The sequence below is a fragment of the Eleutherodactylus coqui genome, chromosome 3, assembly GCF_035609145.1.
Source record: "Eleutherodactylus coqui strain aEleCoq1 chromosome 3, aEleCoq1.hap1, whole genome shotgun sequence".
Lineage (NCBI taxonomy): Eukaryota > Metazoa > Chordata > Amphibia > Anura > Eleutherodactylidae > Eleutherodactylus > Eleutherodactylus coqui.
In genome coordinates, this window is record NC_089839.1 from 120236095 (window position 1) to 120262641 (window position 26547).

Genomic DNA, 26547 nt, shown 5'->3' on the forward strand with positions numbered 1-26547 from the left:
CAAAACGGTCTCTAATGTGCCTAAGATTTTGCAATCTTGTCGCCAATTGCAACTAGCTCTGTGATACCATGGCAGTGATTGCAGATGTTTCTCCTGCTAGACCCAATTGGCAAATAAAGTAATTATACTGTGAAAGGAAGGCACTGAAGGCAATTGTACCGCAAATGGTGAGCACTGAATGTGTGTGTGTGTGTGTGTGTGTGTGTGAGGAGGGGGGGGGGGGGGGGGGTTCAAAATTTTTGAGCTGAGGCGCCAATGCCTGCTTTTTTTGTTTTTTCCTTAGTCTGGAATGTTGCACACAGTACTACATTTGTATTCTCTGTCTGAGAAGCTATGCAGTGTGCATGATACAGCACTGTGCTGCAGGCAAAACATCATGGAAAGATGGGCAAGCTGCTCTGTCTTTAAAATCTGATTCCATAAGTATTGCTCAATGAAAATAAACAAGATTTAAAAATGACTTACCATTACTTGTCAACGCCTCCATGACTTTTACGGGTAGGGTTGAACCAAACAACTGGACATTGTAATTGGCAGTTTCAATGACACACGGATGAAGAACAAGTCTTGAAGGTGTTGTCCTAAAATGGGGAAAGAAAAAAAAAAAACATTCAATATCTTCTACATGCTACTATACAGCACTGTGTCCTGCGTCAGTGTAAAGCTGGCAATTCACAAGCAACTCAACTGTCCGAGAGCTATATAACATGACTACACCATCCTTATTTAACCCTCCAACAGCCATATCAAAATTGGAAAAACCCTCCCAAGAACATCACTTTAGATTTTGAATCTATGCCTCATGTTAAAGTATTTGACACATAACTCAGTCACATTTAGGCCACGCTCACACAGGCAGACCGGATTCCACATGCAGGAGGCCCGCAGCGGATTCCAGCTGTGAACCCGGCCAGTCACCCTGCGCGTTTCCACTGTACTGTGAATGACCACAGCGGTTCGCAGACAGTCATGCACTGTCACTTAGCAATGATGTGGGTACTCGCAGCCCATACCCAATGCACTGCAGTTCGGACGGCCTCCATTGACTGCAATAGAGGCCGCATGAGTAGATTCCCCAGCAAAATAGAGCATGCTGCGATTTTTCCTCCGCTCGAAGAATATGCAATTCCAATCCGCAAGTGTAAACAAAAAGCAAACATTCATGCATTTCAATGCCTGCGTTTTACCGCAGATCGCCCATGTGGAGGGTGATCGTGCAATCTGCAATCCAAATCCGCCCATGTGAGCCCAGCCTAATTCCACCTTTAAACCCTAAGGGCCTGTTAAGAAGAGCATATTTTACAGACACAAGACAGACCCATTATAGCCTGTGCCGTTACTAACATGTGAGAGTCTTAACACAAATCAATTGCCACTGTGAAAAGAATCAAAGCAAGTCTTAGTGTGGGCCATATCACAGATGAGAATAGGATATGCAATGCCCACTGTCCATAGAGATCGAACATCACAGAGAGTCTTAGTGGCATCCCCAATTTTATCTTTCAGAAACAGTACATTGTTTCACCTTTTGTGTTTCAGAGACCAGAATTCTTGTTAATGTAGCAGTATGAGACCTTGCATTTTGCAGAAGTTCTCATTGTCCTAGGGACCAATTTCAAGATCACAATGTATTGAACAAAAAAAAAACAAAAAAACAATTTCACCATTGTCTTTTGGGACTTTTTTTTTTGAGGCGTTCACATGCGCCAAGGATATTATGATAACTTTATTCATATTGTGGTGCCACCTTCCAGGACCATAACAAAACATTTTTAATTTTTCCCTTGACAGAGCTATATGAGGCTTTATTTTTTTGGACAGGAGGACTTTTAGCTTTTACTGCTACCATTTTATGACTTTTTATGCCTCTCTTAAAAAAGCAGGATGAGCAGAAAATGACTATTTCCGCATGTTCTTTTTACAGAAACTCCCGTTCTAGATAAGTAACATTTAATAGTATGAATTATTACAGAATTGTGTATTTTTTTGTTCTTTATTTTTTCAATATTTAAAGCATTATGTATTCCCAATTAGATGCCAAGGTCAGCAATGAATTTCTAAATTTAGGCAGTGTAGAGGAGTGATTAGATGAGAAAGTGCTCCTCTTTTCAATCCTCTTTTGGGAAAAACAAACTCATATGGGAGAACCAGACAGCATATAAACCTTCTAATTTATAGAGGGTGATAACGTGAGCAAAAGTCCTGGCCATCCTTTCCTGGAACAAAAAGGACAGACAAGATCACCTTGTCCCCTGCTGCCCCCACTACCTTTGCTTACAGACTGAAGTGACAGCTATAGATATAGTATTCCTACTATTGCTTTAGCTATACTTTAGCCATCAGGGCTGTGGAGTTGGAGTGAGAGTCATTTCACTGGTGTCGAAGTTGGTAGAAGTGTACCTACTCCAGCTTATAATATACAGTATTATAAATCTATTAGTTAAATGCAGAATTTGTTGCAAACTTCCTTTGACAGGAATTTCTGTTGTAAACCTGTTCCCCCACATACTAAGGCCTCCTGTCCACTGGCAATATTTCATTATGTTATCCGTGGCGATAATCCAGACACAGGTAACGCATGAACCGCTTTCCATAGGATAACTATAGAAAGCACAGCCCAATGTACACGAGCGGAAGTCCGCCGTGATTTTCCGCTCGTGTATAAAAACCGCGGCATGCCGCAATTTTCCACAACGAACCTATCATAAAGAGAGGTTCATCGTGGGAAATTGCAGCAATTTTAGCGTTCTCCCGCGACAGCAATCCGACACGTTAAAACGCAACGCCCGTGGACAGGTGGCCTAAACGCATAGTGTATTGCATATTTACAACTTAGTAAAGTTTTGTGTTATAAAATTGTATTCCAATAAATATATTTTAGTTTCTAAGTAGCCAATTTTATCATAAAGGTGATGAAAAACCTGATGACACTATTTTAATACAGTACATTTATCACTTAAAAAATAAGAGCCAGACTCAGACGAGCGTTGGGGTCTGGGAAAATTGAGAATTTGGAAGTTTGGCTTGCCGACTCCACAGCACTGGCAGCTACCACCAAGCTTTTGATAGAATTTTCAAGTCAAGACTCTTGGCTTTAAAAATATACTAAAAGCATGGCCCTGACAGAACGAAAGCTACAACCGTTTGAAGTAGAACAAATTGTTCACCCAAAACTGTAATTTCCTGTTGAATGAAGAGAGCCATACCTAATCAGCCAGGGCCCATTCACATAGGCATTTTATTTCTAAACCGAGTTCTGTCCAAGTTTGCAACTGAGCAACGTCAGACAGAACTCAGACCTATTAAAGTGAATGGGGCTATACAGAACAGCAGTTTTTCACAGACCAGTGGTCTATGTTAAAAATAAAATTGCAGCATGTTCTCTTCTGGTTTAATTCATGGACAATAGTAGGATATGCAGGAGTCACTACCATACACCTCTATGACCAAGACTGAGTGCTTAAGGAGTACTCCTTTCTCATACATTTATGGCATACGCACATAATAGGTCAAATGTCTGGAAGATGCGGGTCTGGCCATGATATATCCACTTTCGACTCCACTGACCAATAATGTTTTTGCTTTTTTCTTAAAGACACATCTAGAACACAACAGGCTTTCGCCATTTTTAGGAAGCGTTCACAAAGCCATTTTTATTACACTGTGGGGTTACGTCAGAGGGTTCCATAACAGCAGCCAAAAAAAGCATTGTGATGGAACCCCCAAAACTAACCATTCACTTGCATTAGTGAAACTAATACCACTTTGGATTCTGTTAAACAAGGGCTGTGTTTGTTTCCGTTCTATTTGGAGTACAGAATAGCGTAGTTGACTGAGTTATTCTACACTTCAAACAATGGAAAGAAACGAAACCCTAAAGCTAGGTTCCCACGGGATGGAAATCATGCAGAATGTCCACAGCGAGACTGCATGGGAATTCCATGACATTTCTGCAGCAGAAAGGCTGCCTCAAAAGCAACGCCATTTGGCACTGGTTTGAAGCGGCTTTTCAGTCTGTATCATAGAATGGTAGAGTTGGAAGGGACCTCCAGTTCCAACCCCCTGCTCAATGCAGGATTCACCGAGTCATCCCAGACAGATATTTTTCCAGCGTTTGAACACTTCCATTGAAAGAGAACTCACCACCTCCCATGGTAATCTGTTCCACTCATTGATCACCCTCACTATCAGAAAGTTTTTCTAATATCTAATTTGTGTCTCCTCCCTTTCAGTTTCATCCCATTGCTTCTAGTCTTTCCTTGTGCAAATGAGAACAGGGCTGATCCCTCTGAACTGTGACAGCCCTTCAGATATTTGACAGCTATTACGTCTCTTCTCTGCCTTCTTTTTTGCAAGCTAAACATTCCCAGATCCTTTAACTGTTCCTCAAAGGACATGATTTGCAGACCACTTACCATCTTCGTAACGCTTCTCTGAACTTGCTTCAGTTTGTCTATGTCTTTTTTAAAGTGGGGTGCCCAGAACTGGCCACAGTATACTAGATGAGGTGTGACTAAGGAGAGTAGAGGGGAATAATTACCTCACGTGATCTAGACTCTATGCTTCTCTTAATACATCCCAGGATTGCGTTTGAATTTTTGGCTGCTGCATCAAATTGTTGACTCATGTACAGTCTATGCTCTATTAGTATACACAAGTCTTTTTCACATATGCTGCTTAGCCCAGTTCCTCCCATTCTGTATGTGCTTTTTTCATTTTTCTTGCCCAGATGTAGGACTTCGCATTTCTCCTTGTTAAATGCCATTCTGTTAGTCGCCACCAAGTGTTCAAACTTTTCTAGATCTTTTTGAATACTCCCTCTTCACCAGTGTTAGCTATCCCTCCTAGCTTTGTGTCGTCGGCTAATTTCATCAGTTACCCACCAATTCCCTCCCCCATATCATTTATAAAAATGTTGAACACCACAGGACCTAGGACAGAGCCTTGTGGTACCCCACTTGATACATTCTTCCACTTGAATGTGCAGCCATTTATGACCACTCTTTGAGTACGATCAATGCACCTAACAGTCGCCTTGTCAATCCCATATCTGACCATTTTTTCAATAAGTATGGTATGAGATACCATATGTACCACCTTGTCCAATGCTTTACCAAAATGTCAAGATATACTATATCCACCGCATTTCCCTAATCAACTAATTCGGGGATTGTGTCAGAAGGAAATAAGATTCCTCTGGCATGACTTGTTTGTTACAAACAAACCCATACTGGCTCTGGTTAATTACTCCATTTTTATCCAAGTACTTGCATACATGCTGTTTAATAATTTGTTCAAAGATCTTTCCCTGTACAGTAGTCAGGCTCACAGGTCTGTAGTTTCCTAAATACACCTTCTTCCTTTTTTTGAAGACAAGGACAACATTTGCCCTTTTCCAATCTTCCAGTATTCTGCTGCAAAAAGCTCTCCCCTTAGAAAGAAGAGAGGCTGTAGTGAAAACGGCGATACAATTGAAATGCCGCAGATTTTAATTCCACGCCGCATGTCCGTTTCCGCGAATCTCATCCACTTTGTTGCTTAGTCTCCAGTTTAAAAATGTAGGCGGAATTTCTGAGTGCAGAGTCTGCATGGAAATTCCGCAGCAAATCCGCCCCATGTGAACCCAGCCTTATAAAAGTGACACCAAAGTCCATCCTACTTACAGCGAATGATTCCCTTTGTTTCCATCTGGGGGTTGTGTCACAGTGCCGTTTTTGAAAGGGATGCGGTGGCCATCTTGGAAAATATCAATGTTGGGAAACATCAGAAATAGAGGACAGGATAAGGTGGTAATGGCTGCACAATTTATACCCATAACCAGCTGTGCATAACATGGCTCAAACACCTTTTATATCTGGTATGACCCAAAAAAAAGGTATTGTTTTTTTAAACATTTTTTAAAATGCTGCCAAACGTATTTTAGGCAGGACTACATGGTAGTCTGGAGTCTTCAATAGGCAATAAGAAATAGTCAAACATGGCCCCTATGGGATTCAGACTAAACAAGTGAGAATTAACCCCTTAGTGACCAGCCCATAGTGTATTTACGTCCTAGCAAAGTGGGCTTTAATCCCTGAGGACGTAGAAACATGGTTCCTGCAGAAATTAAAGTCACGTGCGCTATGGGCGTGATAGATCCATGCTGTCGGTGCCCGCAGGTAGCCGACAGCCTGAAGCTGTCTTTCCGGGCTGCAGGGAGTCCCCCCTGGCAATGCAATTGGCGCTATCCAATGGATAGCAGCGATCGCGTTAAAGTGCAAAAAAGTATTTAAAAAGTTAGAGATGCAGCTGAGATTACCCACCCCTGTTCGCGCTGTCCCCCCGCTGATCTGGTCCTCCGGGACCAGACGCCCGCCTTTTGTTTATGCGCGCCAGACGGATGAAGTCACACGCATGTGCAGAAGGCCAGGAGCCCCAGCAAATTTAAAATCTCCTGGCTCTTGATGTCACGGGGACCGCTCACTGCTTCTGCGCACGCTCCCATCGCCAGAATGGCAGAGGCAGGCGCAAAAGCCGTGGATTGCGAGGGTAATTTAAGTATTCCCTGCTCCTGGAGATTTCACCGGGAGGGAAGGGGGGGGAGAGGTGAGCTGTTCCAATGGATAATGGCAATCACGTAAAAGTAAAAAAAAAAATAAATATTGAAGTTTCATCTCCCCTCACCAATACGATCGGTGAGAGGAGATTAAACTTTTTACCGGAGGCCTCCTTATTTAAACCCTGATGTGATCCTCCAGGAACCTTCCTGGATTCTGCACATGCGACCACCGGCAAAATGACGGACACATGCGCAGGAGCCGGGGAGCCCAGGAAATTTAAAATCTCCTTGCTCCCGGCGACCAACGGTCGCCAAGAGCCTGGAGCGGTGACCTCATTGAGCGGTCCCCGGTCACGTGATAAAAAGAAAGCGATCTACCTAAGGCCAGTCCTGGTAGGAATTACGGATTCCGCATGCGTCTGATCAGCAGTTCACATTATTACTTTTATCTAAGATTTGGGGAATGCCAAAAAGGGCACGGCGGGGCGGAATATTTTTAGGGAGTCAATTTTTCTTCCATATAAATGAGCAATGGGGCCTGGAATTTATTTAGTTGTGCCCTGCAATCCAACGGGTGTTACTTCCATTATAGGCCTTGCCGTGGGTCCTGTAAGTGGATTAGGGCCACAGCGGGAATGTTTCTGAACACAGGACAAACGGGGGTATCCATTTTGGGGCGGACATCTTCATTCCCATGTACACTGTACAAAAAACCTGTTTTCAAATTGACACAATTTTGGGGTGCAAGTCTTCATTCATATGTGTGCTGTACCAAAAAAAAAAAAATTTTTTTAAATGACAGAATTGCCCCCAAAAAACTAAATCACAATTTTTTTCCTTTTGCTTTGCTTGAATTCATTCAAAAACTGTGGCGTCAAAATGGTCAGCAAACCCCTATATAAATTCATTAAGGACTCTAGTTTTCAAAATAGGGTCATTTGTTGGGGTTCTCTATGGTTTTGGCGGCTCAAAAGCTCTACAAGTGTGCTATGGGGCCTAAAAGGTCTTCAAGCAAAATCTATGTTTTGAAAGCCACCGATAACTCCTTCCATTTTGGGCCCTGTTGTGCATCCAGACATAAGATTAGGGCCACAATGGGTATGCTTCTGAACACAGGAAAAACAGGGGGATCCATTTTGGGGTGTAAATCCTAATTTTCATGTACACTATAGAAAAAAATATGTCTTTAAAATGACATTTGCAAAAATATGAAATTTCACTTTTTCTCCTCTAAATTGAATTCCTGAAAAAAAAACTGTGGGGTCAAAATACTCATGACACCCCTCAGTGAATACATTAAGGGGTGTAGTTTTTAAAATGGGGTCATTTGTAGGGGTATTTATCATTCTGACACCTACGAACCTTTGCAATCTTGGCTTGGTACAGGAAAACAAAGTGTTCCTCAAAATGCTGAAAAGTAATGTTAAATTTGTATGTCTCCTAAAGGGTTAAAAAAAAAACACTAAAGTTTTTCAAATGTGCACTCAATAAAGTAAACAGATGGAAATATATATCTTAGCAAAAATTTGTACAGTATGTTTGCAGATATTTGATATATTACAATTGAAAATGTATTTAAAAAAATGACATTTTTTTCCCAATATTGGCACTTTTAATAAATATATACAAATTCTATTGGACTAGTTTAACCACCACAAATGAAGTAAAATATGTGGTGAAAAAACAATGTCAAAATCACTTGGATATGCAAAACCTTTACGGAGCTATTCTATGTTAAAATGACATGTCAGATTTCCAAAATTTGGCTTGGTCATTAAGGCGCAAACAGGCTTTGTCACTAAGGGGTTAAGGAAACAAGGGGGGAAACAGAAGGAAAAATAAAAACAAGAGAAGTCAATACAGAAACGGAACACCATATTTTAGTGGGAATTTAGGAAATACAGATGTGCCCAGTACCTCCCGGTTAGCTGAAGAATGTCTTCCCAATATTACATCTCTACAACTCTCGCTCTTCATCTGCCCCCTCACAAATTACTGTCAAAACACTGCATACACATCTCAACACCCGTGACATCAAGTTCATCTCATTACCCCGTGCCTTTAAGTATAACTATGGGAATGACAATACCAGCGACTCACGGCTCCCGTTTTTTTATGATAGGCAGCAATATAACAAATACAGGAACAAGCTAAACCGCTATCAGAAAACATGAGGATCAAGTCAATCCTTTGGGACTGCAATGGTGTCATTTTTCTCAACTGAATTAGGCACACCTCTCAGTCCTTAGTAGGGGCCTTACATTCACTCCATTACCAGTTTTTGCAGGCAGGCAAGACCTCTGTAAATGTCAAAGATAAAATACAATTACTAAAATTACTGTATCTAATCGAACTCTATTGATGTTGAAAGTCTATAGCACACATGGAGTGCTATACTCATAAGTCGTGCCACTGGTATATTTTTTATGGTGGAGTTGCCAGAGTTATACATGGCTATGGTTTCAGTCAAACTCATAATGACCCTAGGGATGGAGATTTAGATTTTTTTTTTAAAACTTCTCTGTAAAGAGGCAAAATAGTTATTTCATTTGCCTAGTTATAGCCCTCAAGGCTTGAATGAGGGCTTCATCTTGTCAGCATTTTTTGTAACAATCCTACAGCTTTTGATACAATGACTATCTCCTTTAGAGCATTCTTTTTTTCATGTCAGGATTTTGCAACTTTTGAACATTTCACTTCTCTAATAAAGAGCCGTTATACCCATGTTAAATTTATGAGTATATAAATTCACTGATAATAAGAATAACCTTATGGTACTTCCAGGTGTCCATTATATATGGGGAAAATCTCTCAGCCCGAATAAGTCTTTTACGCGGAGTCAACACTTACGAGTTACAGACCCAGTGAACACAAGGGGTACAACTCTGTAGCATTTTCTGTTTATTACAGCTGACACCCGCTGGCAGTAGCTGCAATCGGCCGTTCGTGGCTATTAACCCTTTAAATGCCGCTGTCAATTCTGACAGTGGCATTTAAACCCCCCCAACAATGTTCGGGGGTCCCGTACGGCCCCCAGCGTGAGATCGCAGGGAGCCGTACAGGTGTCATGGCAGCTGGGGTCCTTCTGAAAGGCCACAGGGCTGCCTTAGCAAACTGCCTATAAAGCCGTCTCCGTGGGCTGGCTTGATAGATGCCTGTCAAATTGCAGTAATGCTATAGCATTACATCATACTGCAGGAGCGATTAACCCCTTGAGTGGCATGCCCGGATATTTTCCAGGACGAGCTCCACTATCCCTAGTAATATAGCCCGGAAGATTTCCGGGCTAGGTTTCACTATGGGAGCTGCAGAGCACACTGCCATAAGCTGTGGCAGTGTGCTCTGCCTGCACAGACCCACAGGGAACAGTGCAGGACTTTGAAAAACAGAAGAAGGAAGACATTGCCGATCTGCCGGCACTCTCCCACTTCTAATTTTGAAAGTCCTGCATGGCTTTGTTTACAGGTTGCCATAGAGACCATCGGCTTGTCAGAAGCCAGCCAATGGTCTCTCTGGCAGGGAGAGCTGGTGCTAGGCTGTCAGAGGAAGAAAACCTCCGATCTCTGCTGTGTTAACCCTTTACATGCTGCTGTCTATGCGACTGCAGCATGTTTGGCTGACAGAGGGAGGGAGCACCCTCTGTCAGAGGATAGCCAGGCATCAGCTCTTACACAGCAGAGAATGGAGAAAACCTCCGATATCTGCTGTGATAACCCTTTAAATGCTGCAGTCTATATGACTGCAGCATGTAAAGGGCTGTCATCATCGGACCCCCAGAATGTGTTAGGGGGTCCTGATGAGTCTCTGTGGAAGTCCCCTAAAGGGACAAAAATTTAAAGATTTCAAAAAAAAAACAAAAAACACTTGTCTCCTTTACTTTGTAAAAAAATTTTTTTTTTAAATTACACATGTAGTATCCCTGCGTCGTCGTAATGACCCAGAGAAGGAAGTTAGTACATTATTTAACCCCCTTAACCCATCCCCGCTGCAGGGCGTAAGTTTACGTCCTGGGAGCGGGGTACTTCCCGCAACAGGGCGTAAACTTACGTCCTGGAGATAGCGCTGGATCATATGTGATCCAGCGCTATCCCGCAGCGGGAGCCAGCTGTCAGTCACAGCCGGCGTCTCGCTGCAGCAGCGGGGGGACATCGGAGATGCGCCCGCCACTTTTAACCCCTTCCCTGCCGCGATCTAAGTAGATCGCGGCAGGGGAAGAGTTCACAGCGGGAGCGCGGCTCCCTCTGTGCCTCCGGCCGGAACTCGCGATGTCATCGCGAGAGCCCGGCCTGTCACCATGGCAACAGGACGCCAGACACTGGCGTCCTGTATTGCCTATGCCTGAGATCACTGTATGAGCGATAAGGCATGGGAGAGCAGTAGCTCTGCCATGCCTTATGACAGCGATCATCAGGGCAGTGATTAAAGTCCCTCAGAGGGACACAAACAGTGTAAAAAAAAGAAAGATTTAAAAAATGAATTATAAAAAATGTAAAAAAAAAAAAAAGAGTAAAAAAACCATTTTTTATGCTTTTTCTCAGATTAGCATAAAAAAAGGTAAAAAAAATAATAAAACCCCACATATTTGGTATTGTCGCGTCCGTAACAATGCGTACAATAAGTTGCACATGCTTTTGACTGTGCACCGAAAAAAAACGCTAAAAAAAAAAGCTAAAAAACTGAGGCAAAATGCTCATTTTTAGCATTTTGCCTCACTAAAAACGCAATAAAAGTGATCAAAAAAGTCGTATGTACGCCAAAATGGTACCAATAAAATCTACAGCTCGTCTCGTCTTACTTAGCTCTAGAAAGGCGATTGTTCCTGCTTGAAACCTATAATCAAAGGAACCCCACAAGGGCCACGATTAAAGAAATTAGAGACATTAAGATTAAACTAAACATCCTACTATCAGACAAAGTTGAGCGAGCACTCCAGTGGACAGGTTATAAATATTACAAATACGCTAACAAACCAGACAGACTACTGGCCACAAAATTGAGAGAGAAACAGAGGACGAATTCAATATTCAAACTATACACCCCTCACAACACGACCACATCCAATCCAGACAAGATATACAAAGCATTTGCTACATATTACGCATCCCTGTATAAGGAACATAAAGGGAACATCGATGCCGCAGGACCCTCCTTTATAGAATCCCTCCCACTTCCTACCTTAACCCAAAATCAGCGAGACCACCTAAACGGAGATATCACGATAGAAGAGATAAGGGAAGCCATAGACAACCTAAAGTTAGGGAAGGCCCCTGGCCCCGATGGCTACACGGCAATCTATTATAAAAAATACAAAGAATCCCTAATAGGACCGACAGCATGGGTGGGTGCCAGGAAGCCACCGGCGGTACATAAATATATCCCATTGCATTGCCCATCACAGTTGAGGTAATAAATTCATGTTTAATGCAGGTGGGCTTCGGCCCACACTGCATGCCGCAGTCAGACTGGGGTTCTTTAGAAGTGGACACATGCAGTTACAACTCCCTGTGGACCCACAGCATGGGTGGCTCCCTGGAACCCACCGGCGGTACATAAATATATCCCATTGCATTGCCCATCAAAGCTGAGGTAATAAATTCATGTTTAATGCAGGTGGGCTTCGGCCCACACTGCATGCCCCAGTCAGACTGGGGTTCTTTAGAAGTGGACACATGCAGTTACAACTCCCTGTGGACCCACAGCATGGGTGGGTGCCAGGAAGCCACTGGCGGTACATAAATACATCCCATTGCAGTGCCCAACACAGCTGATGTTACGTCAGCTGTAATGCAGGTGGGCTAAAAATTAATTTGATTACACTGTAGGCGAGGGCCCCCAAAAATTGGTGTACCAACAGTACTAATGTACCTCAGAAAAATTGCCCATGCCCAACCAAGAGGGCAGGTGAAACCCATTAATCGCTTTGGTTAATGAGGCTTAATTGGTAACTAGGCCAGGAGGCAGCCCAGTTAAAATAAAAATTGGTTGAGGTGAAAGTTTCAACGCTTTAATGAGCATTGAAACGTATAAAAATTGTTTACAAAAATTATATGACTGAGCCTTGTGGGCCTAAGAAAAATTGCCCGTTCGGCGTGATTATGTGAGGTTTCAGGAGGAGGAGCAGGAGCAGGAATATTATACACAGATTGATGAAGCAAAAAGGTCCACGTTTTTGATGGGGATAGAGAACGATGCTTCCATCCGCGGGTGCAGCCTACGTATTGCTTAGGTATCGCTGCTGTCCGCTGGTGGAGAAGAGAAGTCTGGGGAAATCCAGGCTTTGTTCATCTTGATGAGTGTTAGCCTGTCGGCACTGTCGGTTGACAGGCGGGTACGCTTATCTGTGAGGATTCCCCCAGCCGCACTAAACACCCTCTCTGACAAGACGCTAGCCACAGGACAAGCAAGCACCTCCAGGGCATACAGCGCGAGTTCAGGCCACGTGTCCAGCTTCGACACCCAGTAGTTGTAGGGGGCAGAGGCGTCACGGAGGACGGTCGTGCGATCGGCTACGTACTCCCTCACCATCCTTTTACAGTGCTCCCGCCGACTCAGCCGTGACTGGGGAGCGGTGACACAGTCTTGCTGGGGAGCCAGAAAGCTGTCAATGGCCTTAAAGAGTGTTGGCCTGCCTGTGCTGTACATGCTGCCTGATCTCCGCACCTCCCCTGCTACCTGGCCCTCGGAACTGCGCCTTCGGCCACTAGCGCTGTCGGATGGGAATTTTACCATCAGTTTGTCCGCCAGGGTCCTGTGGTATAGCAACACTCTCGAACCCCTTTCCTCTTCGGGTATGAGAGTGGAAAGGTGGTTCTTATACTGTGGGTCAAGCAGTGTGTACACCCAGTAATCCGTAGTGGCCAGAATGCGTGTAACGCGAGGGTCACGAGAAAGGCATCCTAACATGAAGTCAGCCATGTGTGCCAGGGTACCTGTACGCAACACATGGCTGTCCTCACTAGGAAGATCACTTTCAGGATCCTCCTCCTCCTCCGGCCATACACGCTGAAAGGATGACAGGCAAGCAGCATGTGTACCCTCACCAGTGGGCCAAGCTGTCTCTTCCCCCTCCTCCTCCTCCTCATCTTCCTCCTCCTCCTCACCGCGCTGAGATATAGACAGGAGGGTGCTCTGACTATCCAGCGACATACTGTCTTCCCCCGGCTCTGTTTCCGAGCGCAAAGCGTCTGCCTTTATGCTTTGCAGGGAACTTCTCAAGAGGCATAGCAGAGGAATGGTGACACTAATGATTGCAGCATCGCCGCTCACCACCTGGGTAGACTCCTCAAACTTTCCAAGGACCTGGCAGATGTCTGCCAACCAGGCCCACTCTTCTGAAAAGAATTGAGGAGGCTGACTCCCACTGCGCCGCCCATGTTGGAGTTGGTATTCCACTATAGCTCTACGCTGCTCATAGAGCCTGGCCAACATGTGGAGCGTAGAGTTCCACCGTGTGGGCACGTCGCACAGCAGTCGGTGCACTGGCAGATTAAACCGATGTTGCAGGGTGCGCAGGGTGGCAGCGTCCGTGTGGGACTTGCGGAAATGTGCGCAGAGCCGGCGCACCTTTCCGAGCAGGTCTGACAAGCGTGGGTAGCTTTTCAGAAAGCGCTGAACCACCAAATTAAAGACGTGGGCCAGGCATGGCACGTGCGTGAGGCTGCCGAGCTGCAGAGCCGCCACCAGGTTACGGTCGTTGTCACACACGACCATGCCCGGTTGGAGGCTCAGTGGCGCAAGCCAGCGGTCGGTCTGCTTTGTCAGACCCTGCAGCAGTTCGTGGGCCGTGTGCCTCTTATCTCCTAAGCTGAGTAGTTTCAGCACGGCCTGCTGACGCTTGCCCACCGCTGTGCTGCCACGCCGCGCGACACCGACTGCTGGCGACGTGCTGCTGACACATCTTGATTGTGAGACAGAGGTTGCGTTGCAGGAGGAGGAGGAGGGTGCTTTAGTAGAGGAAGCATACACCGCCGCAGATACCACCACCGAGCTGGGGCCCGCAATTCTGGGGGTGGGTAGGACGTGAGCGGTCCCAGGCTCTGACTCTGTCCCAGCCTCCACTAAATTCACCCAATGTGCCGTCAGGGAGATATAGTGGCCCTGCCCGCCTGTGCTTGTCCACGTGTCCGTTGTTAAGTGGACCTTGGCAGTAACCGCGTTGGTGAGGGCGCGTACAATGTTGCGGGAGACGTGGTCGTGCAGGGCTGGGACGGCACATCGGGAAAAATAGTGGCGACTGGGAACTGAGTAGTGCGGGGCCGCCGCCGCCATCATACTTTTGAAGGACTCAGTTTCCACAACCCTATACGGCAGCATCTCAAGGCTGATAAATTTGGCTACATGCACGTTTAACGCTTGAGCGTGCGGGTGCGTGGCGGCGTACTTGCGCTTGCGCTCAAACACTTGCGCTAGCGACGGCTGGACGCTGCGCTGACAGACATTGCTGGATGGGACCGAGGACAGCGGAGGTGAGGGTGTGGGTGCAGGCCAGGAGACGGTAGTGCCTGTGTCCTCAGAGCGGGGTTGGATCTCAGTGGCAGGTTGGGGCACAGGGGGAGAGGCAGCGGTGCAAACCGGAGGCGGTGAACGGCCTTCGTCCCACCTTGTGGGGTGCTTGGCCATCATATGTCTGCGCATGCTGGTGGTGGTGAGGCTGGTGGTGGTGGCTCCCCGGCTGATCTTGGCGCGACAAAGGTTGCACACCACTGTTCGTCGGTCGTCTGCACTCAGTGAAAAACTGCCATACCTTTGAGCACCTCCCCCTCTGCAGGGTGGCATGGCGCGAGGGGTCGCTTTAGGAAACAGTTGGTGGATTATTCGGTCTGGCCCTGCCTCTACCCCTGAACACCGCACTGCCTCTTGCAACCTGCCCTGCTGCTGCCCTTGCCTCCCCCTCTGAAGACTTGTCCTCAGTAGGCGTAGCAAACCAGGTGGGGTCAGTCACCTCATTGTCCTGCTGCTCTTCCTCTGAATCCTCTGTGCGCTCCTCCCTCGGACTTACTGCCCTTACTACTACCTCACTGATAGACAACTGTGTCTCATCGTCATCGGCCTCCTCACCCACTGAAAGGTCTTGAGACAGTTGCCGGAAGTCCCCAGCCTCATCCCCTGGACACTTTCCAATGGTTGGGCATCAGTGACGATAAACTCCTCTGGTGGGGGAGGAACCACTGCTGCCCAATCTGAGCAGGGGCCCGAGAACAGTTCCTGGGAGTCTGCCCGCTCCTCAGAATGTGTCATTTTCATGGAGTGAGGAGGCTGGGAGGAAGGAGGAGCAGCAGCCAGAGGATTCTGAGTTGCAGTAGTGGACAGCGCAGAACTGTGGGTGGACGATAGATTGCTGGAAGCACTTTCTGCCATCCACGACAGGACCTGCTCACTTTCTAATCAAGGTCTACCGTGTGGACCCATTAAATGTGCGATGAATGTGGGGACACCAGAAACGTGCCTCTCTCCTAATCCCGCAGCAGTCGGCTGCGATACACCTGGATCAGGAGCTCGGCCTGTGCCCACACCCGGACTAGGGCCTCCGCGTCCTCGGCCGCGCCCACGTCCTCTAGGCCTACCCCTACCCCTCAGCATGCTGTATTACCAGTAATGCAGAAACAGAACGCTGTAATTAAATGTGCCGCTTATTGGCCTGTGGTTGGAGGCTGACTTCGCTTACGGAACGCCAGGAAATAATTTGGCGCAAGCCTGCTGTAACACTTAGCTGGCTGCGTATGATTTTGTAGAACTACTACACCCAGCACACACAGACCCAGAACACTGAGCACAGTGACAGGTAGGCCAAATAGATTTTTTGTCCAAATTTTTTTAGCAAAGGCCCACTGCCTATATTCAATCAATAATATTAATATGTCTTCTGTCCCTGCCTACGCACTTCTGTCCCTGGAGTATTACTGCAGGGCGCAATGCTCTGCACGGCCGATATACCAAAAAAAAAAAAAAAAAGTGCAACACTGCAAAAAGCAGCCTCCACACTACTGCACACGGTTAGATGTGGCCCTAAGAAGGACCGTTGGGGTTCTTAAAGCCTACAATAACTCCTAACACTCTCCCTATAGCAGCTCCAACACGATAGCACTTTCCCTCAGCTATGTCAGAACGCATCTGTGGCGAGCCGCGGGAGGGGCCGATTTTTATACTCGGGTGACACCTGATCTCGCCAGCCACTCACTGCAGGGGGGTGGTATAGGGCTTGAACGTCGCAGGGGGAAGTTGTAATGCCTTCCCTGTCTTTAAATTGGCCACAAAAGCGCGCTAACGTCTGAGATGAAAGTGAAAGTAACCCGAACATCGTGTGGTACTCGTTACGAGTAACGACCATCTCGAACACGCTAATAGTCGAACGAGTATCAAGCATGAGGGCTTGTTTTTTGCGGGATGAGTTGTATTTTTTAATGGTGCTATTTAATGTACCATATAATATAAAAAACTTTTACAAAATTCTAAGTGGAGTAAAAGGAAAAAAGAAAATGACATTCCGCCATCTATTAGTGCGTTTTGTTTCTACGGCCCACAAATTGCAACAAAAATGACCCGCTAACTATTTTAGGGATCAGTATGATTACGATACCAAACTTGTATAGCTTTTTTTTTTTTTGCTGTAGTACTTGTATTTTTTTTTTCAAAGAAATATTTAATTTTTTTAAGCTATTTTCTGCTGCATCTTCTGCGCTCAATAACTTTTTTACTTTTCCATCGACGTACTTGTCCTGTAGTTTAGGATAGTACTAATTCGGAATACATACAACTTTTTGATCGCTCTTTATTGCATTTTTTCTGCGAGACAGGGTGACTGAAAAAGTGCATTTGTGGCGTTCTTTATTTATTTATTTTTTCGGACTTCGTTCGTGTGGGGTAAGTAATGCACTACTTTGATAGATCGGACTTTTATGGACGCGGCAATACCAAATATGTATAGATTTTTTTATTACAGATGGCAAAAGGAGGATGATTTAAAGGTTTGTTTTTTTAACAATTAGTAAAACTTTATTGATCTTATTTTTCCTTATTTTTTTTTTTTTTTTTAAGCCCACCTGGCAGACCACAACTGGCTAATGCTTTGATCGCTCCTGCAGTATGACATAATGCTGTATGATTGCAGTTATTGCCCACGGGTATCAGCTGTAATTAACAGCTGACGCCCGCGCTGTATGAAGAGAGGTCGTGCCGCGATCTCTCTTCATACATACCCAGATGCTGCAGGACATAAATGTACATCCTGGATCACGAAGAGTTTAATCTGCAGGGTGCACAGCATGGTAAAAAAAATATTTAAAACGTGGCAAAAATAGCTAATTTAGCCTCTCTCACCATACAAAAAAACGAAATAGAAAGTGATCAAAATGCTGCACAGATCAATAAATGGTTATAATAAAAAGTAGAACTCATCTCGCAAAATAAAAACCCTTACACAGCTCTGTTGATAAAAAAAATAAAATGCTAGGGGTCTTTGAATGCAGCGATAAAAAAAACCAAAAAAAAAAAAAAACTTTTTTTTTTTTAAACTGTGAAAAAGTAGCAAAAGAGAAAAAAAAAAACTATTTCAATTTGGTATTGGCATAATTGTACTGGCCTGTAGAATTACTTTAATATATTATTTTTACTGCTCAGAGAATGCAGTGAAAAATAAAAATAAAAAACATGCCAGAATTATAGATTTTGTTAATCTTGCCCCTAGAAAAAAAAAGGAGATTTTACATGTTCCCAAAAATTTGATAAATGAAGACTAGAGTTCATCCAGCAAAAACAAGGCCTTCTAGAGCTCTGGCAATGGAAAAATAAAATTAAATACGGCTCTTGGAACGTGGCGACACAAAAGCAAACCTTTAAAGTAAAAAAAAGATGTTTTAAATATACAAAAATAGCAAAACATAAAAAAACCTGTATAAACTTGGTATCTCTGGAATCGTGTTGACAGAGAATAATGTTATCAGATTATTTATTTTGCATGCCGAAAAAAGGAAATCTAAAAGACAAATGGCGAAATTGCTTTTTTCCCCTAATCTCCCTAGAAATTGTTTTACAAAAGTTATGCAATACATTATATATACACTAAAAAACGGTGCCATCAAAAACTACAACTTGCCCTGCAAAAAACAAGCCCTCATATGGCCGTGTCAATGGGAAAAAGAAAAATATATGGCTCTTGGAACGCGACTGGAAAATTAGTTGAAATTAAATGATTGGCCCATTTAAAAAAACCTGCCCTGGTAGGTCTGACAGGGTGGTAAGAAACCCGCCACTTAAGGGGTTAAAGGATTGTGACCAGGGATTACTCCGGCCGTAACCTGGCAATGCAGTATAAACACAGACAACGGCAAGTAAGCCTTTCCACACACAGCAGCAGGCAGCATCGTAAGAAAGTAACGCTATTAATAAAGTTATTCACAGTCCCTGCTCATATGACCAGAAATAGTGAGAGGGTGGTAGCGGTAGCCAACATCCTGGAGCTTATATATGATCAGATGGGCCGAATGGAGAAGAGAGGGAAATACTCATTGGCTCACAGATGCGATGAAGTCAGTGAAGTTTTAACTGCACAGTGACAACGGTCCCTCTTATTATAGCCTCTGATGCTGCTGTGGGGAGAAGCGTCAGGGGGGCTGTAGTAATTGGTATTTTAGCGGGAACTAGTGTTTATTAGAGATGAGCGAGCATACTCGTCCGAGCTTGATGCTCGTTCGAGTATTAGGGTGCTCGAGATGCTCGTTACTCGAGACTAGCACCACGCGGTACTCGTCTCGATTAAACGAGCACTGACCATTGAATTCAATGGAGGCGGCAATATAGGAGAACTGCCGGCCGGCCACGGCTGAACTCCATCTGCCGGGACAAGGCGAGTATATTTTTTTAATTTTTACACAGTTTTGGATGATTTTCAGGGAAGGGCTTATATTTTTAAGCCCTTCCCAAAAATTCATCCCGCGCTCGCCGGCAGCCCATTGCTTTCAATGGGCTAACATCGTTCTCTGCCACAGCTGTTACAGCTGTGGCAGAGGAGAACGATCTTTATGCTGACAGTGCGGGGGGGGGGGGGGGGGCTTGTCTCACTCTTGCCACTATTGTGGCTTAATAGTGAGACCTCGGAGCCCGAAATGCAGCCCTGCATGTTGCTCCTCGCCTGCCCTATCCATTTCTGTGTTTTTTACATGACTTTGGTGATTTGCTAAGACTTTCACAAATGAAAACCTTAGCGGAGCACCAGTCATATACAAAAATGCTCAAGTCGCCCATTGACTTCAATGGGGTTCGTTACTTGAAACGAACTCTCGAGCATCACTGAAAGTTCAACTCGAGTAACGAGCACTCGAGCATTTTGGTGCTCGCTCATCTCTAGTGTTTATACATTGAAATACATGGGTTATCTAGTAGGCCCGAGGCACGGCCAAATAAAATGCCTGTTAGAACGCGGTATGATGTAATGCTATGGCATTACATCATACTGCAGGAGCGATTAAGGCATCTTACGTTCTTGATCCCTCTGGGAACTAAAAAAAATAAATAAAAATTAAGTTTAAAAGTTTTAATAATTATTTTAAAAAAATAAGCAATACAAGTTTAAAAATAAAAAAATACAAACTTTTGCCATATTTAGAATAAAAGAATATTTAAAATAAAACAAAAATACATATTTCGTATTACTGCGTCCGTAAAAGTCCGATCTATCAAGGCAATTTACCCCACACAGTAAACGTCGTCAGAAAAAAATAAAATAAAGAAACGCCAGAAAGGCGCGATTTTGGTCCCCCCGTCTCCAAGAAAAAAATGTAATAAAAAGCAATCAAAAAGTCCTATAGTCTCAACTGAAACTACAGGACGTGCCATACAAAAAGAGATGTTGCACAACTAAGTCGACAAAAAAAAAAAAAAAAAATGTATAGCTGTCAAAAGATGGAAGCAGAAAATAATTTAAAAAAATTAAAGATCATTGAAAAAAAAAAAAAAAAGTAGTATATAAAAAAACAAAAACTATAAATTTGTTATCGTAGTATTCGTACTGACCCATAGAATAAAATTATCGGGTCATTTTTGCAGTGTACACGCCGTAGAAACAAGACGCAGCCAGATATGGCGGAATTTTCGTTTTTTTCCAGTTCACGCCACTAAGAATTTTTTTAACGTTTTTCAGTACATTATATGGTACATTAAATAGTACCATTGAAAATTACAACTCTTCCCGGAAAAAAACAAAAATAAAAAAAAATGCTTAGTCGCTAAGAAGCTAAGGCCCATTTACACGCAACAATTGTTGCTTAAATGAACGACTCAATGACTTTTTGCTCTCAAATGATGTATTTATACGTAAAGATAATCGTTTGATTACCTCGCCGTGTACCTTGTTCAGTCGTTTGGTAGTATTATTGTATGGTACATTATATAGCACCATTGAAAAATAAATCTCGTCTCGTAAAAAACAAGCCCTCAGACAGTTATGTCGCTGAATAAATAAAAGATTTATGATTTTATAAATGGGGGGAGGAAAAAAGCTAAAATGGAAAAAAAGGGGGTGGGGCGGGGGGATGGTCCTGAAGGGGTTGTCATTAGAACAAACCTACCCCTGAGTAAAATAAAAAAATGGGAGTAGACTCCCCTTTTCTGGAGTCCCAGGACGCAGCTGACAGTTGCCGCTGGCATTCAACGGTAATTTCCGGGTAGTCGGACGGCGAAAGCTTTAAACTGCTGCAGCCAATCAGAAGCCACATTATCACTGTCTGCACTCCTGGCATCAGCACTCATATCCTGGACGCCACGATGCCAGGAGTTTGGTGATGTGAGTTATACAATAAGTCTTATAGGGGTTATATATGGCAATGAGGGAATTCTTCACAGCCCACAACAGGATTATCACAGTTATCTCCTTAGATGTGTAGGAGATTTGTAGTAAAAACATGCAGAAAGAGTGATTAAACACACTGCAAAAATGCTTAGAATTTAGAACTTAGAAAAATGCTATCTGGTACATTAGGGAAAAAAATGTAAACCCCTGTTGAGGCCGGGGCGCTATAAAGTAGCTTCCTGTGCAGATGATGGCATGGAAGGAATCAGGGATTACCCAATCATCACTGAGATGCCGGCAGTCTACTCCTAAAACCAGGTAACACGAGCGTATCGGTATAGCGTCTTCTATGTGTGGGTTATGGGTGCAGCATACAGTGGGGGAAAAAAGTATTTAGTCAGATACCAATTGTACAAGTTCTCCCTCTTAAAAAGATGAGAGGCCTGTAATTGACATCATAGGTAGACCCTTAACTATGAGAGACAACATGAGAAAACTCATCCAGAAAAATCACATTGTCTGATTTAACAAATTTATTTGCAAATTATGGTGGAAAATAAGTATTTGGTCGCCTACAAACAAGCAAGATTTCTGTGCCTCACAGACCTGTAACTTCTTTAAGATGCTTCTCTGTCCTCCACTCATTACCTGTAGTAATGGCACCTGTTTGAACTTGTTAGTATAAAAGACACCTTTCCACAACCTCAAGCAGTCACACTCCAAACTCCACTATGGTGAAGACCAAAGAGCTGTCGAAGGACACCAGAAACAAAATTGTAGCCCTGCACCAGACTGGGAAGACTGAATCTGCAATAGGCAAGCAGCTTGGTGTGAAGAAATCAACTGTGGGAGCAATAATTAGAAAATGGAAGAGATACAAGACCACTGATGATCTCCCTCGATCTGGGGCTCCACGCAAGATCTCACCCTGTGGGGTCAAAATGATCACAAGAACGGTGAGCAAAAATCCCAGAACCACACGGGGGAACCTAGTGAATGACCTGCAGAGATCTGGGACCAATGTAACAAAGGCTACCATCAGTAACACATTACGCCGCCAGGGACTCAGATCCTGCAATGCCAGACGTGTCCCCCTGCTTAAGCCAGTACGTCAGGGGCCGACTGAAGTTTGCTAGAGAGCATTTGGATGATCCAGAAGAGTATTGGGAGAATGTCATATGGTCAGATGAAACCAAAATAGAACTGTTTGCCAGAAACACAACTCGTCGTGTTTGGAGGAGAAAGAATGCTGAGTTGCATCCAAAGAACACCATACCTACTGTGAAGCATGGGGGTGGCAACATCATGCTTTGGGGCTGTTTCTCTGCAAAGGGACCAGGACGACTGATCCATATACATGAAAGAATGAATGGGGCCATGTATCGTGTGATTTTGAGTGCAAACCTCCTTCCATCAGCAAGGGCACTGAAGATGAAATGTGGCTGGGTATTTCAGCATGATAATGATCCCAAGAACACCGCCAGGGCAACGAAGGAGTGAATTCGTAAGAAGCATTTCAAGGTCCTGGAGTGGCCTAGCCAGTCTCCAGATCTCAACCCTATAAAAAAAACCTTTGGAGGGAGTTGAAAGTCCGTGTTGCCCAGCAACAGTCCCAAAACATCACTGCTCTTGAGGAGATCTGCATGAAGGAATGGGCCAACATACCAGCAACAGTGTGTGCCAACCTTGTGAGGACTTACAGAAAACGTTTGACCTCTGTCATTGCCAATAAAGGATATATAGCAAAGTATTGAGATGAACTTTTGTTATTGACCAAATACTTATTTCCACCATAATTTGCAAATAAATTCGTGAAAAATCAGACAAATGTGATTTTCTGGATGTGTTTTCTCATGCTGTCTCTCATAGTGAGGTCTACCTTTGACGTCAATTATAGGCCTCTCATCTTTTTAAGTGGGAGAACTTTTAGAATTGCTGTACTAATCTTCCATCGGTGGCCATGTTGCCGCTCACACACGCAAGAAAATTACAGCATATTCTATCTTGGCACCTATTAAACATGCCATGATAGTACATGGCAACTGGCAGCACGCAGCAAGTAAGCAATACGTTATTGCATACTGGCTGTGTGCCACCCGCATATTTCTGGCAGACCGCTCACTGTCAGATACACTAGTGTGAGCCTAGCCTTACCGCACAAAAGACATCTATGCATGTTCAAGAAGCTGCACCCCCCCACAAGTGACCTCAAGATCGCTTACAACGGGGTTGCCCACTTACCTCACGATGCCGGGCAGGACCCCAAGGGCCCACTCGCACGAATGTATGCGTTTTATCGCTGTGTGATTTGGCAGTGAGCAGGCATATCGCTTTGGAGGATAGTGATTTTGACTGCACACGCCATCATATCTCACGTACACTGTCATGTGCAGTTAGACTGGTTTCCTTTTTACAAAAAAAAAATTTCCTGCTCTGCGGCTTCATATAAACGCTGCACAATGTAATCGTGTACGGACGTTTATTATGCACCCGTAGAGAAGAAAAGGGCTCTATTGGGTGTAATACATGGTAAGGCTGGGACAAGCGTAACTTCACTAAGTATTATGTGCAGTGAATGAAATCAATGAAAGCACATTGATTTTCATTGATCTATCCACATTTGCAAATATTTATTACATAAAATATGCGCGCATAAAAAGAACACAGCAGGTTCTATTTTACCGCATATTACATGTGATAAAGCCCTATTGTTCTCAATGGCTGAATAACTAACGCTTCCCATAAGTAAGCGCATGAAGGCTGGAGGCGTGTTTAAACTAGGGAACTTCATTTGCCATTTTTCTGCCTAAGCCCCCAGCTTATCCAGGTCCCTTTGTAGCCGTACATTGTCCTCCGTTGCATTGATTATATTGTATAATTTTGTGTCATCTGCAAATATTGATATTTTGCTGTGCAGTCCCTCTATCAGGTCGTTGATAAATATATTGAACAGAATGGGGCCCAATACTGAGCCCTGTGGCATCCCACTAGAAACTGTGACCCAATCTTAGTTCCTTTAGAACCCTTGGGTGTATTTTAACCGGGCCCGGCCATTTCTCAATTGTAATCCTCTTTAACCAGCTCTGCACTTCCTCCTGTGTTAGGCATGCAATATTTAGTGGGGAGGGGGGGGGGGGGGTATTTTATTCCCCTGCATCTCGTGTGGCATTTCATTTTCATTCATGAATACACTAGAAAAAAAAAACTAATAGATTTGCCTACCACCTATCGTCTTCTATGGTTTCTCCATTATTTGTTAACGGGCCAGTGCCATCAGTGCAAACCTTTTTAGTTTAGGGTTATTTTTGCTCTCTTTGGCAATCAGTCTTTCTGCCTCCTCCTTAGAAATTTTGATCTTTTCTTTACATATTTTGTTTTTTCCCCTGTATGGTTTTAGCACCTCTTCACTGCCTTCTCGTTTTAGTAGTTTAAATGCTTTATTTTTCCTTTATTGCCCCCCCCCCCCCCCCTTAGTCTTGTCAAGCCACAATGGTTTCCTTCTACTTGTAGTTCCTTTTTTTTTTAAAAGGGTATGAACTAGGGATGAGCGAGTATACTCGCTAACGCACTACTCGCTCGAGTAATGTGCTTTAGACAAGTATCTCTGCTCGTCCCTGAAGATTCGGGGGCCGCCGCAGCTGACAGGTGAGTTCTCCTCCGTTCCTCCCTGCACTCCCCCGCAGCTCCCCGCCCTGCGGCGGCACCCGAATCTTTCGGGACGAGCGGGGAGATACTCGGCTAAGGCACATTACTCGAGCGAGTAGTGCCTTAGCGAGTATACTCGCTCATCCCTAGTATGAACTGCTTGCATGAGGTGATTAGGATGTTTTTAAATGTCTCCCATTTGTTGTCAGTACTGGTATTTTTGAGCATGTTGTCCCAATTAATGTTACCAATAGCAGTTCTGAGTTGATCAAATTTTGCTTTACTAAAGTTTAGTTTTTTTGTCGCTCCCTGATAAGACTTCTTGTTAAATGACAGTTCACAGAATAGACTTGCTAAAAGATACTCTTTATTAATTCAATTTAAATCCGTATAGACATGGGGCACATGTAATGCCAGAGGGGAAGATATAAGTCAGGTGTATACATACTAGCCTGTAGTGTCGGAGACCTTTTTTTGTCTGAATGAAAGGCACATTTCAGGTTTTATGTAATAGAGTATGCTGATTTCAAAAATCAAGATGAAAAAAATTCTGTGAAAACCGGAACAGCTCCCCATTTACACTTGAGAAAAGAAAAAAAAATCATATTTTTATTAATACTTTTCATATTTTATTCATTTATGTTATTTATTTTATGCCCAAAACAAAACATATTTGTTATTTATTAATTAAAACCAAAGGAGCATTCACTGCAGAGGGTGCGACTTACCAGGTATGCTGGGTTCACACAGGGCGGATTCCCGTCGGAAATCTCGCGGTTTGGCCGCAGCAAAAACCGCAAGATTTCCGCCAGGAGAACCGCCGGGGTTTAAGCCGCAGCGGCTTTGAAGCGGCCCGGCCGCTTGCTTTTCCGTTGTGGCCGGTACTCCCATAGAGGAGAGCGCGGCCGCGACGAAAATAAACAAAAAAAAAGTAAATAGACATGCTGCAGCTCCTGAAACCGCGGCTGCGGCCGCCGCAGCCGCGGTTTCAGACGGATTTACCGCAGCGGATTGGCCTTCCCGTGTGGATGAGGTTTCTGAGAAATCTCGTCCACATGGCTGGCTAATCCCGAGATTAGCGGCCGCATGCGGATTTGCCGCGGCCAAAAGCCGCGGCAAATCCGTCCTGTGTGAACCCAGCCGTACACTGAAGCAGCGTGAAGCGGCTTCCCTGCTGGCGCAGCAGCACTGAGCCCACACCAGCCAGGTACAGTGACAGAAAGGCGGCGCCGAACTTACACGTGCTCGTTGCCATGCAGGAAGAGCCTTCCCTGCTGCGCGATCATGCTGTGTCTTAAAGCGCAGTGCGGGGTTGGCCTCAGGCAGTGGACAGCGAGGTGAATCGGCTTTGGCGGTGGCGGCAGCCTTCCCCCTCACCCACCCTCCGCTGACATATTACTGAAGTAGGAGGCTCTCTGCAGCAGATAAAACAACATGTCGGGGGTACAGTGCACCACTGCAGGGAACCATAATGCAGCAGGGCCAGCTATCTGCGGTACAGCACAGGGAGGAATACTCCTATGTGAGAGCACGGCCCCATGGCCGGGGGACAGCCAGCTAAAAGCACCTTGTAGGACCTTCA

The 26547-nt window shown here is 44.5% G+C and overlaps 1 protein-coding gene across 1 annotated transcript in view; it reads right to left on the reverse strand.

Moving 5' to 3' along the window:
* The window catches only part of LOC136620934 (nuclear pore complex protein Nup133-like), a 103970-nt gene that overhangs the window by 76101 nt on the left and 1322 nt on the right, over nucleotides 1-26547 (reverse strand). Inside the window, exon 2 of the mRNA XM_066596028.1 lies at nucleotides 466-581. Coding sequence (XP_066452125.1) covers nucleotides 466-581 — 116 coding nt within the window. The remainder of the gene's footprint in view (nucleotides 1-465; nucleotides 582-26547) is intronic.